Below are 16,356 nucleotides of genomic sequence, written 5' to 3' on the forward strand. Positions count from 1 at the left end.
CAAAATATAGCAGTTCGTACCGGGAAGATGAAAAACGTATTAAAGACATCGTCTTCAGAAATTGTAAACCGGTGGATGACAGCCATGTCTTACGTATTGTGATTTTCTATAAGAACCCTCGCACTTGCTCCTTAGTGCTGAAAAATAGTTTGTCTCGTAAGTCTGGGACTTTGTTAAAAACTAATGTTGTGTATAAATTTAACTGTAATTTTGGATACTGCGCGCTCCATAAATGTGCATACATTGGGTTTACAACTTGTAGTCTCAGTCGTCGCCTAACGCTTCATCTTCAACAGGGAGCGATTAGAAACAATTTTCAGTGCGAGCACCAGTCTACCCTTGATAGAGCAACCATTGTTAACAACACTGAAGTAGTTACCCAATGTAATGATATTAAAGAATTAAAAATGTTAGAAGCTATGTATATTAGGGAATGGGCTCCTACCATTAATATTCAGTCTAATATGGTAACGGCCATTCCCTTATTCAATAGCTCTTCAAGACATGTGAGAACTAACCATACCAATAGTGGAATTGTGTACCCCCCTTTTGCATTGCCCACTGCTCCGACTCCCCCTCCCCTACCTCTGAGATGATCAGCTCGGGTCAGGTCGGAGTGCCTGTTTGATTGTGTTGATTTGCGATTTATTATTTTGAGAATGACTCCTTGAAGTTGAAACGTCAACTTGTGTGTAATTAAAATGGGTAACTTTGGACAGCTTTGGACAGCTTTAGACAGCTTATTCTCCCAAACTCAGAACTATAGTGAGGACAATTGAAAACAATATAAAGAAAATTAATAATTGTGATAATGCAGTGGCGTTTAACTCAGTTTGAATTAGAGAGAACCTGCGCCTCCAGTTTTCTTCCACGCTAAGTTCCCCCGCCGCATGCGGTCTGGGAAACTTAGCGTGGAAGAAAACTGGAGGAGACTGGCGGTTGATGTAACCCACTATCGGCTCTCGATGGTTGACTGCGGCCCGGGACGCTTCGCCGTCTGGCGGGAGCTGAAGACGGAGACTGGAGAGGAGATTGTAAGGATGATGAATGAGATATTTCTGGAACGGGGCCCAGTGGATGAAATCCTGATGGATAATAGCGCCGCATTTCGGTCGGGGGCGCTGAAAGACATGTTGTACAAGTGGAGCACGAGACGCTTCTTTTGGGCTACTTACCGACCGAGCGGAAATGGAATAGTAGAACGACACTATCGCTCGATTAAGTCCATCGCCGAGAGTACGCTAATACCACCCACAGAGGTAGTCGTCTGGTATAACATGTCCTCCAGGTCAGGCCAAGATGAAGGCTCGGTTTTACAAAGAGCCTTATTTAAATATGATTAGCGACATCCCCGGGTAGGGCCGGGGCTACCATCCAATACTGAAGAAAGCCCCGCCTCAGTACAGGTGGGGGAGGAGGTATGGTTGAGGCCAAAGGACAGTAAATGCACGTCACAGTGGACGAGAGGGATCGTAACGGAGGTGAATTCGCGGAACAACGTCTCTGTCGAGGGAGTGCCGCGACATATCTTGGAGCTTCGTCATGTGGTGAATGATGGAGAAAACGAGGAAGAGGGTGACGGAGAAAATGAGGAAGAGAGTCACGACATGGTGGTGAATGAGGGGTTGGTGCACCGGCGACCCCACCGCAACAAGCGGCTTCCAAGATGGCTGCAGGACTATGAAGTAGGAGATGAAAAAAAGGTCGATCTCGAGATCAAGGGGAGGGGGGGGGCTGAGTGTGGTGAATGTGGCACAGACGGGGACGCGCGGTTGGCACCCCCCGGGGCGGGGTCAAAAGGCGCGCGCAGTTGGTGCCCCCGGGAGGCGGGAATGCCCGCGCGTCGGTGTAGGTGGAAGTGCTGTGAGTGTCACGTGGGCGAGTGAAATGGGGGGGACGCGAGAGGGACTGTGTTAGAATTTAGGTGTTAGATAATCTAGCATAGGAACTGTGTGGTGTGAATCTAAGAAGGATTAAACAGTGAAGCAGAGGCAACCGCAGAAACGGGATTTCTACAGAAATCAAGTAATATATCGTTCTCCTTACAAAAGGCTTTAACAAGGGTGAGACAAACAAGGCCATCATATCAAGACAACAGGGCAGAACTCACAGTAATGGGTTTAAATTGGACACATTTAGCTTTAAGAAGGAAAGAGGAAAGAACTGGTTTACTAATAGGATGGTCAACGAGTGGAATAGACTTAGTAACCATGTAGTGAGCGCTAAAACTATCGGTTGTTTTAAGAAATGGTTAGACAACTTTATGGATGGGGATGTCAGGTGTAATGGACATGGACCTGCCTAGTGTAGGCCTTATGGGTCTCTTGCAGTCTCCCTCATTCTTATGTTCTTAATATGAGTACAGTGCAAGAACTATTTACCACTACGGAAAAGAATAAATCAACAGGGGAAAAGAAAAGATGCAAACTGTGCAATGATAAGGAGGAGGAAGACCTAATACACTTCTTACTACATTGCAATGAACTAGAAGAACAAAGGAGTAAAATTAGATAGTTAAATAGAAATACCAACAAAGTTTAATTAGCAGTGGGGGTATTCTTATTCCGGAGAACAAAAACAGAATGTAAAAGAGAAGATTGATACAAACTATGGAAAGTATAAAAAAGAAGTTGAAAGAAGGGGAAGGTGTATAAACTGAAGAAGCAATGGATGCAGAAACAAAATCGAAACACTTCCGAGTAGTAAATAGTTTACGAATAAAGGTGTGCCAAAATTTGGCAAAACACCACGAACCTACACCTATAACAGGTTACACTTCTTGGATACAAAAACACAATTTAAGAAATTCACTAATCACTGCCTACTCCCTCAATAAACTGCACTGTCACAATATTCTTAAGAGTAAAACTTAGTCCACTTCACAGGAACACTTTGTAATTTATTACAAGTCGGTGTTTTATAGTATACAGTCTTAGTTCAGACTTGCAAGAATACTTACTTGGTTTACTTGGAGAAGTTTCGAGGTCTATCCTCACAGCCGTAGTGATCTACCGCTGCTGCCAGTCCTGCTGTCCCTCCTCACAAGAGCCAGTTGGTCTGTTATTGTGTTGGAAGACAACCTACTGATGGCGGTGTAGCCTGGCACTGGGGGCTCGTCTGGCACCTTCCATAGAAATCTGTCCAGTACATGCTTGAAGCTGTCCACCGAGCAGTTGGTTCTCTCTCTCACTTTTTTTTGGAAGAGTGTTGAAATTTTTTGGATTCTCGTGACCTAGGCTGGATGCCAGTAAGGCCTTAACCTTCTCTGGGGCTCTTGATGGGAGTGTTTGTCTCTCACACATGCGTCCATGCCTTACACTGTGATATGGCTTAATTGTTGAGGGCGTGGGGTCAGGAACAAGGCCCTCCTTTGTTGGGAGTAGAGTCCCAGTGCTTCCAAGCGATCCCAATAATTGAGATCCTTCATCCCTCTAATATGCCTGGTGTACTTTCTTTGGACAGCCCCAATCCTCTGGACATCTCCCTATTTATGTGGTGGCCAGAATTGGTTACAGTAGTCCAGGGTAGGTTGAATAAGCGCCTTCCAAAGGGTTAGCATTATCTCTACCTCTATTGAGGAGGAAGTCCGTAATACCCAGCTGGCCATCCTCCGTGCTCTTTTTACGGTCTGCGTGATGTGGTGCTGGAAAGTGACGTCATCACCTAGATATATACCCAGACATTTTACATGGGCTTTGGGTGTGATTTTCATTACTCTTTCCGTGTACAGTCCTGTGTTATCTTTAATATCTTGGTGCCATATCTCATGACCTCAAACTTCTATTCATTGAACTGCATATTGCAATCGTTAGCCCAAGCATAAACCATATTGAGGTCGTCTTGTAGATGGCGTACGTCTTCACTTCTCAGCACTGCACGACTTATGTGGGTATCGTCGGCAAAAGACAGGAGGGTTGAGTCCACTCTCCTATTTATGTCATTCATATGAATTAAGAATAGGAGGGGGCCAAGGACAGAGCCTTGTGGTACTCCGCTTACTACTTTGGTTTCACTGGACTTCAGGCCATCAATTGCCACTGTTTGGGTACGGTCTGTCAGGAAGTTGTGAAGCCATATTCCTAGCTTCCCTGAGATTCCTAGGTCCCTTGCTTTGTGGAGTAGGACTTCTTTGTCTACCTTGTCGAAGGCTTTGGCAAAGTCTAGAAATACTACATCAACATTCTTTCCCTCTGACAGGTTCCTTAGCAGCCAGCCGTAGTGTGTCAGTAGGTTTGAGAGGCAGGACCGACCTTTTCTAAAACTATGTTGGTTCTCTTTTATGAGGTTATTCTTTTCGAGCTATGCGAACAGTTTGTCCCTTACGCATTTCCCAATTACTTTGATGATGTGGGACGTGAGGGCAACTGGTCGATAATTCTTTGGCAAAGTCCTGTCTCCTCCTTTATATATTGGGCTTATTATGGCTTGTTTCAGTAACGCCGGGATCTTACCTTTGTCTAGGGAAGATTGCCACAACATATAGATTGGGACTGTTAAGGTCTTGCTGCATTTTAGGAGTAGGATCGCCGGAATGCCGTCTGCTCCAGCGGCCGAATTTATCCTTAGCTCCTTTATCGCCTTTATGATGTCCTCTACTGTGACTTGGAAGGTCGATGAGTTGCTTTTGATTGGTTGTTTCTTTATTGAAAATGTTGCGGGGTCGTGGATTTCTGCTTGCTTCTTTGGTATGCTAAAAACACTGTTGTACTGGTGTCCCAGCATCTGGTAGGTTTCTTGTGGGTCGTCTGTTGTGGTTCCTTAGTCGGTTACAAGGGGTCCAATCTGCGATTTGGTCTTCAAGAATTTTTTGCAGTAACTAGAATAATTTGGGATTGTGCTTTATATTTTCTATAGCTTGGTTTTCCTCAGTTCTTCTCTGTTCCTCGCGTGAGTGCTTGATTTTTTTTTTCAATGTCCGCTATTTTTGTAATGATTGAGAGCTTTTGGGCGTCATTGTTACTTTTTCTTATTTTATCGTTGAGGTTAGTACGTTTTCTCATAAGGATTTTTCTGTCACGTGGGATGGTGTATCTGTAATATTTTCTCTTATTTTTCCGTGGCACATAGGTAGTACACATCTCCAGCAGTATCCTCAACAGTATGTTTAATTTGGTGTTGGGATCGGGTTCCTGTAGTACCAGGTTCCAGTCTATTTTCCTAAGCTCCCGCTGCATCTACACCCAGTCTACCTTTTCACTGAATAAGTTGAAGCTGGCAAAGGGAGTCATATCTGTTGGAATCGTGCGTTCCTGAGGTGTCCTACTTTTCCTGTATGTTGTGTTAACTAGAATTATGTTGTGGTCAGAGAAGATTGTTTTCTCTATCCTATAGTTGCTGGCTGAATCTTCATTATTGGTGAAGTAGAGGTCAAGAATGTTGCCCTGTCTTGTTGGCTTCATAATTTGTTGGTTTAGAAACAGTTTGTCAGCAGTCTCTAGAAGGAGTTTGGCTTGGGCTTGGTCTTCTAGAGCAGGGTTTCTCAACCTCTTTTGTTCTGTGGCCCCTTTCGATACGATAAAAAAACCTTGTGGCCCCCCATGCCGACTCCATCCATCCCTCACCCTGATCACCCAAAGAAGTGAAAATATCATGGACTCAAAACACTTCAGACATGAATCAAATAACAATATTAGCTGGATAGATTTATTTGTTGAATACTATCAAAATGATTAAACAAGAATGCATATAGGCGAACTTGACTCTTTTTTTCTAAAGTTTCAGTGGGATCCCTGTGACTGATGCAGGGCTGCCAACTTATCGATATTTTTCTCCAGAGATGCCAGAGAAAGACATAAATCGACTCTTTTTTCTATATCAAGGCGGTGTCGAGTCTTTGACAGCAAGTGCATCACCAGACTGAAACCAGTCTCAACTAAGTACGATGTGGGAAAAGCAAGTAGAAGCAACTTCACTTCCTTCCAGAGCAGTGGGTACTTTTCATACACATCTTGATTTATCCACAGCTTATGGCGCCCTCCACACTTGAACCTTGCTCGAGCTGTTGTGTCATTGTGCAGTTCAATGAGACTTTCTTGTAGGGTGACATCAACTTTAGATGCATCAGCAATGAACGGGTCCATAAACCAGTCAGGCACGGTCATTTGAAGTAGGTCAGAAAAGCGAGTTTCCATATCATTATGCAACTGCTTCAGATGGTCGACATACACTGCTAGGTCAGTATCAAGCAGCTCGGTGGATATACTTGCTAAGGATGGAAACTGGGCAAACTCCCGTCTCCCAAGGTTCAGCCAGAACAGCTTGAATTTCCCTATAAATGCAGTGATCGCCTCCTAGCATGAAAACAAGGTGGAGTCATTTCCTTGAAGCTCTTTGTTCAGAACATTTAGCTTTTCAAATATGTCTGACAGGTAGAATATATCGCTCTTTGCATCAGCAAGCTTTTATCCGAGTTCCGTCTCACTCAAGAAAGAGATAACGCCGTCCCAAAGTGCAACAAAACGTTGCAAATAATTACCCATATACAGGCACCTTACTAGCGTGTGTAACACAAGTCGTTCGAATTTTTCATTATTCTTCCCACATAGTTGCTGAAAAAGGCGATCCTGCAGAGCATTCTTTTTTGTCGAGTTGACAGATTTGATAACATGCCCAAGTGCTTCATGCAGACGTCCTGCTAAGTTTTGGCAACAAGGTGCTGCCGGTGAACAACACAGTGCACACAAACGACGTTGGGGACATTTTTATTTCAAGTACGCACTGAATCCCCGATACCTTCCGATCATAGCAGCAGCGCCATCTGTTGCACAAGTCACGATGTTCTTGAGTGGAATGTTGTTTTCCTCAAAATATGCCTCAAGTTTTTTGAAGATTAACTTGTCTTTGGTGTTAGTTGTTAATTTCAGTGCAAATATTAGTTCTTCACGTATTCCATCAACATCAAGGAACCTTGCGAACGCCATCAAAAGGGCAGAATGATCAGGTAAAGTAGTTTCGTCAAGTTGAAGCGAGAACTCATTCACCTGCAGTTTTAAGACTAATTGGCTCTCAACATCAGCAGCCATTTCATCAATGTGTCGTGATACTAAAGAGTTGCTAAGCGGAATAACACTAGTGACCTCTTGTGGACTGTAGCCAAGCCCTTTCTTGCTTAATTATTGTATATATTTATTGTATATGTATCTCCTTTAATGTATATGTCATACTTCTTTATTATACATGAGTACTTAATATCAACATATATCTATTGTAAATGTTTTGTATAAGTAAGCCTATGTAGTCATTACAATATAAGTGCCCTATACATAATTATATAACCGAATATACATACGTCATTAGGCGTACGCTAAACGCGTATGCGTCTATGCCAATTGTACACGTCGTAGAATTAAGGAACTAAATATATGTTACCCTTAACCATTTTGCATGCATATTCATCATTATATGTAATTGTTCTCTTGTTGCTGTATATTTCTATGTATATACCTAGATATGTTAGTATGTATTGTTTTGCCCAATCTTTTTCCCGCCTGGCAACAATGTAACAGAAGTAGGCCACGGGCGCGTCTTATGCCCAGCTAGGCCCCCCAAGCATTCGCTTGTGACAGATCACTTCCTGTCTTACTTGTGTGTAGATCTCCGCAATAAACTTCTACCAAAATACTGCGTGTTTGGCACTTACCACAGTGGTGACCCCGGAGTGACAGTGCCCAAGTGACCCTAATACCCAGTGCTCCATACCTAAGTGATTTAGGGTCATACACATTACGTGGTTAAGTGCCTATGCGTATTCATAAACTGTGACTCGTCACGCGCACGGAACTACGCATTTACGAAATTCAAAGTGCGCATGAAATAATCGGAGTGTGCGGCATTGTTCAGTTCTGATCTACACGCAACACGTATACGATACGCAACACGTATACTGGGAAACATCCGACAACAACAACATGAATTCCCCTTCTCCGCCTACAACCACTGCAGCCACTTCAACGACGACAGCAGCAGCAGGAAGCACTTCTTCCTCTACGCATTCCACGACTTCCGCCGCCGTCGCCGTTCGACCTCCACCATTCGACGAAGCATCGCCGGCAAGATGGTTTTCGTTGCTAGAGGCGCAATTTGCACTAGCTAACATAACCGTCCCCCAAACTAAGTTCAACCATGCACTTGCGAACTTAACCATCCCTGTGCTCAACCAGCTCGACGACGATGTCGTTACTTCCGGTGACTACGACCGCTTGAAGAAGGCGCTAATCGACGTCCTTACCAGGTCTCCGCCGGAACTCTTCGATGCCTTGGTCCACCAGAACAATATCATGTATGATAAGCCGACGACCTTCCTACGAGAACTTCGCACCATAGGTAAGCAACTCGGTGTCGACGACGACTTCATCCGCCTAAAGTTTTTACGTGCAGTGCCAAGTGACATACGACCACTACTTGTTACACACGCAGGTTCCCTTGATGAGTTGGCCCGTGTTGCTGATACTCTCATGGCCCATGGCCACGGAAACAAAGGGATAAGTGCGTCATCGGTGAACAAGCCTGTGCCAAGGGCTCCACGTAGTGATAGTGTGCCAGTGTTTCGTAGTGGTAACCCCACTACACGTGTTTCAACACCCACTACCTTTCCACTCGGATTAACTCCCTTCTACGACGGTCAAAGACCACGAGTGTGCCGTTACCACCTCTTCTACGGCAACAGTGCTAGATCTTGCAAACAATGGTGCATATTGTCCCACACTAGTGCTAACGTGTTGCCCAGTTCACGACCTAACTCACGTTCTTCATCCCCAGGACCTCAGCTTAACACGTCGGGAAACTTGATGGGCAGTCTGTAGAAGTATCCCTTGCAACCGCAGGACTGCCTCTCGTCATTAGTGCCACTATAGGTTGCAAGAACTATGAATTCCTTATAGATACCGGTTCTCAAGTCTCGCTCATTCCCTACGACCCAGGTTTAACTCCACTGCTCCGTCCCACGGTAGTACAACTTACTACTGCTTCCGGTACCCGTATTCGTACGTACGGCGAAGTCGACGTGGAACTTGGGATTCGACGTATCAGACGTTCTCTCCCATGGTCATTCGTCGTTGCTGATGTTGTCCGCCCAATTCTTGGTACCGATTTTTTAACCCATAATTCACTAGTAGTTGATTGTAGAAATCGCCTCCTCTCTGATCCTTCCACTGCATGCACCATTCCCCTTAAGGCTTCTCCTCTCCCTATCTCTTCACATGCGGTACATTATGGGGATATTGATTCAAGAGCCATTGCTCTTCTTTCAAAATTCCCCGTACTTACCGCGCCCCGACAACTGTCTGATCCTCCACCATTAGAAACTACAACCTATCATCATATTGATACAGGTGATTCTTCCCCTATATCCTTTAAAGTAAGGCCATTGACAGGTGAGAAGCTCAAAGCTGCCAAGGATGAGTTTCAATTTTTGCTTAATGCAGGGATCATACGACGCTCCAACTCACCTTGGGCGTCCCCACTTCATTTGGTTCCCAAGAAAGAACCACATTCCTGGAGACCTTGCGGAGATTACCGAGGTCTCAACAATGTAACTGTAAATGACAAATATCCCATACCACACTTGCGCTCTCTCACCATGTCACTTAAGAATAAGGTTATATTCACTAAGTTAGACTTACAACGTGCATATCTGCAAATTCCTGTAGCTGAACAAGATATTCCTAAGACTGCGATATGCACGCCATTTGGTTTATTTGAATTTTTGTACATGCCCTTTGGATTGAAAAATGCCGGAGCCACATTTCAGCGCTTTATAGATACCCTCTTAGCTAACGTAAACAACACGTTTACGTACCTTGATGATGTACTGATTGCTAGTGAGACCCTTGAAGAACATATTTCAGATGTTCAAACTGTTCTTTCTATTTTGGCTCAGCATAACATGCGACTTTCTCTTGACAAATGTCAATTCTTCAAGTCAAATCTTACCTTTCTCGGTTACGAGATTAGCTCACAAGGGATTAAGCCACCTAAAGACCGCACTACGGCCATTTCCGATTTCCCTTTGCCTCAGACTTCACAGGCTTTGCGCCGTTTCATGGGTATGATCAATTTTTTTCGGCCCATGATTCCTAATTTTGCAACCGTAGCCTATTCCCTTACTGAGCTTCTTAAACAATATCCTTCTTCAAAGTGTCTCACTTGGACTGACGCAGCAAAGGACTCCTTCAATAATTTGAAGCAAGCCTTACTGGACTGTCCAACCTTAGCTTACCCTTCCCTATTACCGACAAACTACCAACTCGTGACTGACAGTTCAAGCCTAGCCGTTGGCGCCGCTCTCTATCAAGTTATAGACGGCGAGCCAACGCCCCTAGGATTCTACTCGAAGAAACTCTCTGACACACAACGCATCTATTCCACCTACGACCGCGAGTTATTAGCTGCTTACCTCGCAGTTTTGCATTTCAGGACTCTCATTGACGGACATACAGTTACCCTATTTCTTGACCACAAACCCCTCGTAGCTGCCTTTTACTCTAAATCTCTTGCTAAAACTGACAGACAACAACGACAACTCTCTGTTCTTTCTGAATACGTTTCTTCAGTCGAGTACATTCGTGGCGAAACTAACGTCATCGCTGATTGCTTATCTCGCACGTCGTGCGCTGTTACACTCGACGCTTTTGACTTAAGTGGCATAGCTCAAAGTCAGACAACAGATGACGAACTGGAAACTTTCAAGCCTAGACTCTCTAAATTCACTTTACCCTCTGATTTAACACTCTGGTGTGATACCTCTACTAACACTCCTCGACCTTTTGTTCCATTACCCTTACGTAATGACGTAGTCTCTTCTTTGCATAACCTTTCTCATCCTGGTGTTCAGTCTACCTCTAAGTTGGTAAAACAACGTTACTTCTGGCCACACATTGACAGAGATGTAAAGACATTTGTAAGACAATGCCTTAGGTGTCAACAGTCTAAGACTACCCGCCACACTTCCTCTCCTGTTTCTCCTATATCTACTCCTACTGACCGCTTCCAATCGGTACACATCGACATTGTAGGACCGTTGCCCCCTGCTACTCTTCCTAACTATCCTTACCCTCTCCCATACAAATACTTGTTGACTTGCATTGATCGAGCTACTCGTTGGACTGAAGCAATTCCCCTCATTGACACTACTGCCACTTCTGTAGCAATCTCTTTTGTGAATGGCTGGATATGCCGTTTCGGTGTTCCACTTCATGTCATCACGGATAGAGGTTCCCAATTCGAGAGTGAACTTTTCTCTAAGCTTTCATCTATCATTGGTTTCCACCATATGCGTACTACTAGTTATCACCCTCAAGCTAACGGCATGATTGAACGTTTCCACCGTTCTCTGAAATCAGCTCTCCGCGCTAGGCAAGATAACTGGTTTTACTCCTTACCTATCGTCCTTCTTGGCTATCGCATGACACCTCACGTCACCAAATTTTCCCCATTTACCGCCATTACTGGCGCTCACATGTTATGCCCTTCTGTCGCCATTACTCAGGAACACACCCACTCCTCGGATGACACAACCATCCTTCGTCTTATCAAGGAAATGCAGTCTGTTAATTTCCAAGATCTCGCATCCGGTGACTGCCATACACTACCTCCACCCTATCTCCCTCACGACCTTCATTCTTGCTCTAAAGTTTGGTTACGAGTCGACAGAATTCGTAAGAGTTTGGAGGCTCCGTACTCTGGTCCATATGACGTCATTCGACGTGAACCTAAGTACTTCATCCTTAACCTACCTCAAGGCGAAACCTCAGTTTCCATTGATCGTTTGAAACCAGCTTTCCTCCCTGTTTCTCCTCGCCCTAAGACCCGTCTCCATGTAACCCCAGACATACCCTCAACACCTTCCACTCCTCCTCTTCCTACTTCATCCACTTCTGACACTTCAACTGTCATCCCACCGAATCCCATACCACCCACAAATGCCAATGACCTCGGCCACCCTATCACATCTTCCCCTCCCTCCCACCCTCATACTTCCGCTCTCCCATACAAAAGTCGCTCAGGCAGGGCAGTCAGATTTCACAATAAATCTGATTTTTACTACTACTAAAGACTTTCTTCACTGACGCTACTCTCTCAAGGGGGGAGTACTGTAGCCAAGCCTTAATGTATATGTCATACTTCTTTATTATACATGAGTACTTAATATCAACATATATCTATTGTAAATGTTTTGTATAAGTAAGCCTATGTAGTCATTACAATATAAGTGCCCTATACATAATTATATAACCGAATATACATACGTCATTAGGCGTACGCTAAACGCGTATGCGTCTATGCCAATTGTACACGTCGTAGAATTAAGGAACTAAATATATGTTACCCTTAACCATTTTGCATGCATATTCATCATTATATGTAATTGTTCTCTTGTTGCTGTATATTTCTATGTATATACCTAGATATGTTAGTATGTATTGTTTTGCCCAATCTTTTTCCCGCCTGGCAACAATGTAACGGAAAGTAGGCCACGGGCGCGTCTTATGCCCAGCTAGGCCCAAGCATTCGCTTGTGACAGATCATGTCTTACTTGTGTGTAGATCTCCGCAATAAACTTCTACCAAAATACTGCGTGTTTGGCACTTACTACAGGACTTTGTTTCATGAATGTTGAAAGCACTATGGCCACTGCCGGCATGATGAGAGATTCACCAATAGTATGAGGTTTGCCTGCTTTTGCGATCACATTGGATATCTTGTAAGAAGCCAGCATTCCTTTGTCTATTTTTACCACTTTTTGGGTCAACATACGATTCACTGTCATCCTTCCTTGGAACTCATCACGTAAATTCTTGAAAAACTCTAGCGGCTTGTCTTTCTTGTCTCTAAGCACAGTCTCCAGATGTTTTTTTTTTTTTAATTTGCAGGGGCACATACTCTCATTTGACATGAAGGTCTTGCATATCAGGCACATGGGCATTGCAGAATTTTGTGGGGACTCGGTGAATCCATAAGCAAGATATTCGATTGAATATTGCCTGCATTTTTTCTTAGATGCACTGGCCATATTTTTCTGGAACATAAACAAACGAAACTTATTCATATTAAGTACCGTGCTAACTCTGCGGCGCATCTATGCGGCTACACCGCCACAATCCCACTGACACATGAATCACACGTTCTTGCTCACACGCTGAATTGCATCGACATACAGTTGTCATGTGCCACCATTTATCCTCGCTAACAAACGAAATTACCCTGTGGCACCCCATGACCTCCCGTGGCCCCTATCTCTTAAAATTGGCCGCGTGGCCCCCTGAAAAAATCACATGGCCCCCGTTGAGAGACACTGTTCCAGAGCGCCCCCACAGCATCTGCCATCTGGCTAACATATAAAGGGGAAGTTGAAATCACCACACACTATAATATCTCATGGCGAGTGAAGTAGACTCCAATACTTCATTTAATCTGTTCGTTGCATTTGTGAAGCTTGCTAGGCTACACCAGGGTGGGCAGTAACAATTTATTATGATTAGGTTTGTTTGTGTTATTTGTAGGACGATGAGTTTTATTACCCCGTTTGAGTGGGAGAACAGAGCCTTGGTATGTGCAGCTAGATCGTTTCTGACATAGATCGTTGCACCACCATGGCTTCTTTTTTCTCTATCAGCTCTAAATGGGGTGTAGTTGGTTATTTCTATCTCAGAGTCCTTCACATGATTTACCAGGTGAGTCTCCATTAGGGCAATGAACATAGGGTCCTCTTCTAATGTTAGTTCTCTCAGAAAGGAAAATTTACTTTTGTTGCTTTTATGATAGAGGCCCTGCATGTTGCCCATTAGGGTAGTCTCTAGTTGGTTTGGACGACGGATGCCCAAGGGAACATCGGCTGAGCCTGAAGCGGTGGCCAGTTCTTGTGTTTGTCTTGCATAAGAGTGGACAGTATCACGCCTTGTGACTCTATAGCTTTGATTAGTGTTAGCATTGTGGTCTGTAGCTCTTTCGCTATTTCTAAAAATAATGAGTTTTTGTTTGTTAGAGAGTCTGGGACTGCTCCTGGTGCTGTCCTGTATCTGATGTTTTCTGGTTAGCTTCTCAAGCAATCAGCTTTTTTGTTGTTGTTGGTGTTTGAGTTTGCTATCTGAGTTTTAGATTCATTTGGCTTCCACGTTCCTTTAACGTGCAGGTACTTACAGGACTCAACACGGCATATGTTGTGCCTTATGGAGTTTCTGCACATCAATGGGTGGAACTGTGGGCATTTTCTCCCTAGTTTGCAACCACGGTCATCTCGTGTACCATGCATCAGTAGCTTGCGGCATGGTTTTGGGTGTCTGAAGTTGCATTCTCTACCCGGATTTCCAAGTTTACATTGCCCCTTCCTATAATACCGACAAATAGGGGTTTCTTGGCAATTTTTGGGTTCAACTACGGGTGAAGAGGTGGCAGATTTAGCTTTGGTATCCAGGCCGTTAGGCCTATCCCCGTTTTGAGGAGGTTTGTCTAGGCCTAAACTTTCAGATAGGCTTGCCTGAGTGGCCTGGGTATTTACCTAGTTGTATTTTGCGGGAAGGGGAGCTACGCTCGTGGTGTCCCGCTTTGTATCTCGGTGTCTAGTTTGCTCTTGAACTCATGAATGGTTTTTGCGCACACTATTTCATTGTCCAGTTTGTTCCAAGTGTCCACCACTCTATGTGGAAAACTGTCTTCAGATCTCTTCTGTATGTATATATTTTTGTTCTTTCCATGCCCTATTGTGCTTCTCCTGTCCCAGTTTAACAAGTCCTCTCTATCGAGTATTTCTGTGCCTTTCATGATTCTGTAGATGGTCAGTAGGTCACCTCTTTCTCTTCTTTGCTCCAGAGTCGGTAACATCAGTTTAGCTAATCTCTCCTCATATGACAGGTTTGCAAGTGTAGGTGCCATTTTTGTTGCTGCTCTCTGGATTCTTTCTATTTTCTTTACATTCATTTTGGTACTGGGTGACCGCAATGTCGCCGCACATTCTAGTCTAGGCCTTATCAGTGTGACCAATATTGTTTTTAATAATTTCTTTGTCCAAATATGTAAATGTCACTTTTATTGATCTTAGCAAGTTGTAGGATTCTCCGACAATTTTGTTGATCTGTTTGCCATAGGACAAGTCGTTTGAGATAATTACACCCAAATATTTTCGGATCTCTCCTTCTTTACCTCCTTAGTGCCAATTTTATATTGTCCTGATATTCTGTTTTTGCTTTTTCCAAACTCCATTATGCTACACTTCTTAATATTGAATTCCACTTCCCATTTCTGACTCCAATTCCATACCTTATTCAGGTCTTCCTACAGTGATTCGCAATCCTTTTCAGTTTTTACTTTCCTTAATAGTTTGGCGTCGTCTGCAAAGGAGCTCAGGTAGCATTTCACATCATCATCCATGTCATTCACATAAATAGCAAACATTATTGGAGCCAATACAGATCCTTGCGGTACTCCATTGATCACCTCTTTCCAATCTGAATATTTTTCTGTGAACACTACTCTGCGGTATTGTGAACCTTAGCCTTAGGAGTTGCCCCAGTGGGATGAGATTCTTTTAATGTTTTAGTGTGGTCAGAGCTTGGGTTGTCAATTTCCTCCGCCTTATTAGCGATTGCCCCTGTATCTAGGGTAGATCTGGAGTTGCTGTTTACCCCAGTTTGTCCCTTCTCTGTAGTCTTGGGCCTAGTCCCTGTGTGTTGTTTTAAGGTTGGTTCAGGTATTGTGTTTGATGGTGTGATGTGTGTTGTTGGTTGAAAGATCGTTGTGTCCTTGTTTTCTACACTTTTCTGTGTAATTGAGTGTAGTGTGTTTGATTTAGGAAGGTTTTGTTCTTGCCAAACAAGGGCGTCCTCTGCTTACTTTGCTTCGATCATCGCGTTATCATCGTCGCGATGTTTATCATCGAAACATCTACACATGTATATCCTGTTTGTTTTCATGAAAAAAAACATTAATTGATATAGTGGGAGTCCTGTGCAGAAGTAGTGATGCCATTTAGTGCATCCATTGCAGTACATGGAGTGCTGGAAAAAGTACAACGGCGAGCCACAAAACTGATTCCAAATATCAAAAATAAATCATACGAAAATCGACTAAAACATATGAATCTGTTTTCCCTAAAAAAGCGTAGACTCAGAGGTGACTTGATACAGGTCTTTAAGATTTTAAAGGGAATTGACAACATCAAAAGTGACAAAATTTTCACATTGAATGAGAATCAGACAAGAAACAATGGTCTCAAACTGTCCGGAGATAGATTCAATTTGGAAGTAGGTAGAAACAACTTTGCCAACCGTGTAGTTAATGAATGGAATAAACTTCCTGCACAGGTAGTGCAATGTAGTTCAGTTCGAAGCTTAAGAATCATTTAGATAAACACCTAAGCAAGAT

At 43.7% G+C, this 16,356-nt stretch overlaps 1 protein-coding gene across 1 annotated transcript; it reads left to right on the forward strand.

The window, feature by feature from the left end:
* The first annotated feature begins 890 nt into the window (after nucleotides 1-890).
* On the forward strand, nucleotides 891-1,343 carry LOC143030051 (uncharacterized). The gene has a single exon (XM_076193256.1). The coding sequence runs from the start codon at nucleotides 891-893 to the stop codon at nucleotides 1,341-1,343; it is 453 nt and encodes a 150-aa protein (XP_076049371.1).
* Nucleotides 1,344-16,356: the final 15,013 nt, after the last annotated feature.

The sequence above is a fragment of the Oratosquilla oratoria genome, chromosome 11 (genome assembly GCF_046742065.1).
Source record: "Oratosquilla oratoria isolate Oo_2021 chromosome 11, ASM4674206v1, whole genome shotgun sequence".
Taxonomy (NCBI): Eukaryota; Metazoa; Arthropoda; class Malacostraca; order Stomatopoda; family Squillidae; genus Oratosquilla; species Oratosquilla oratoria.

What these genes read in the sequence shown, in the direction of transcription:
- LOC143030051 (XM_076193256.1), top strand. Translation starts at nt 891, where the DNA reads ATGCGGTCTGGGAAACTTAGCGTGGAAGAAAACTGGAGGAGACTGGCG.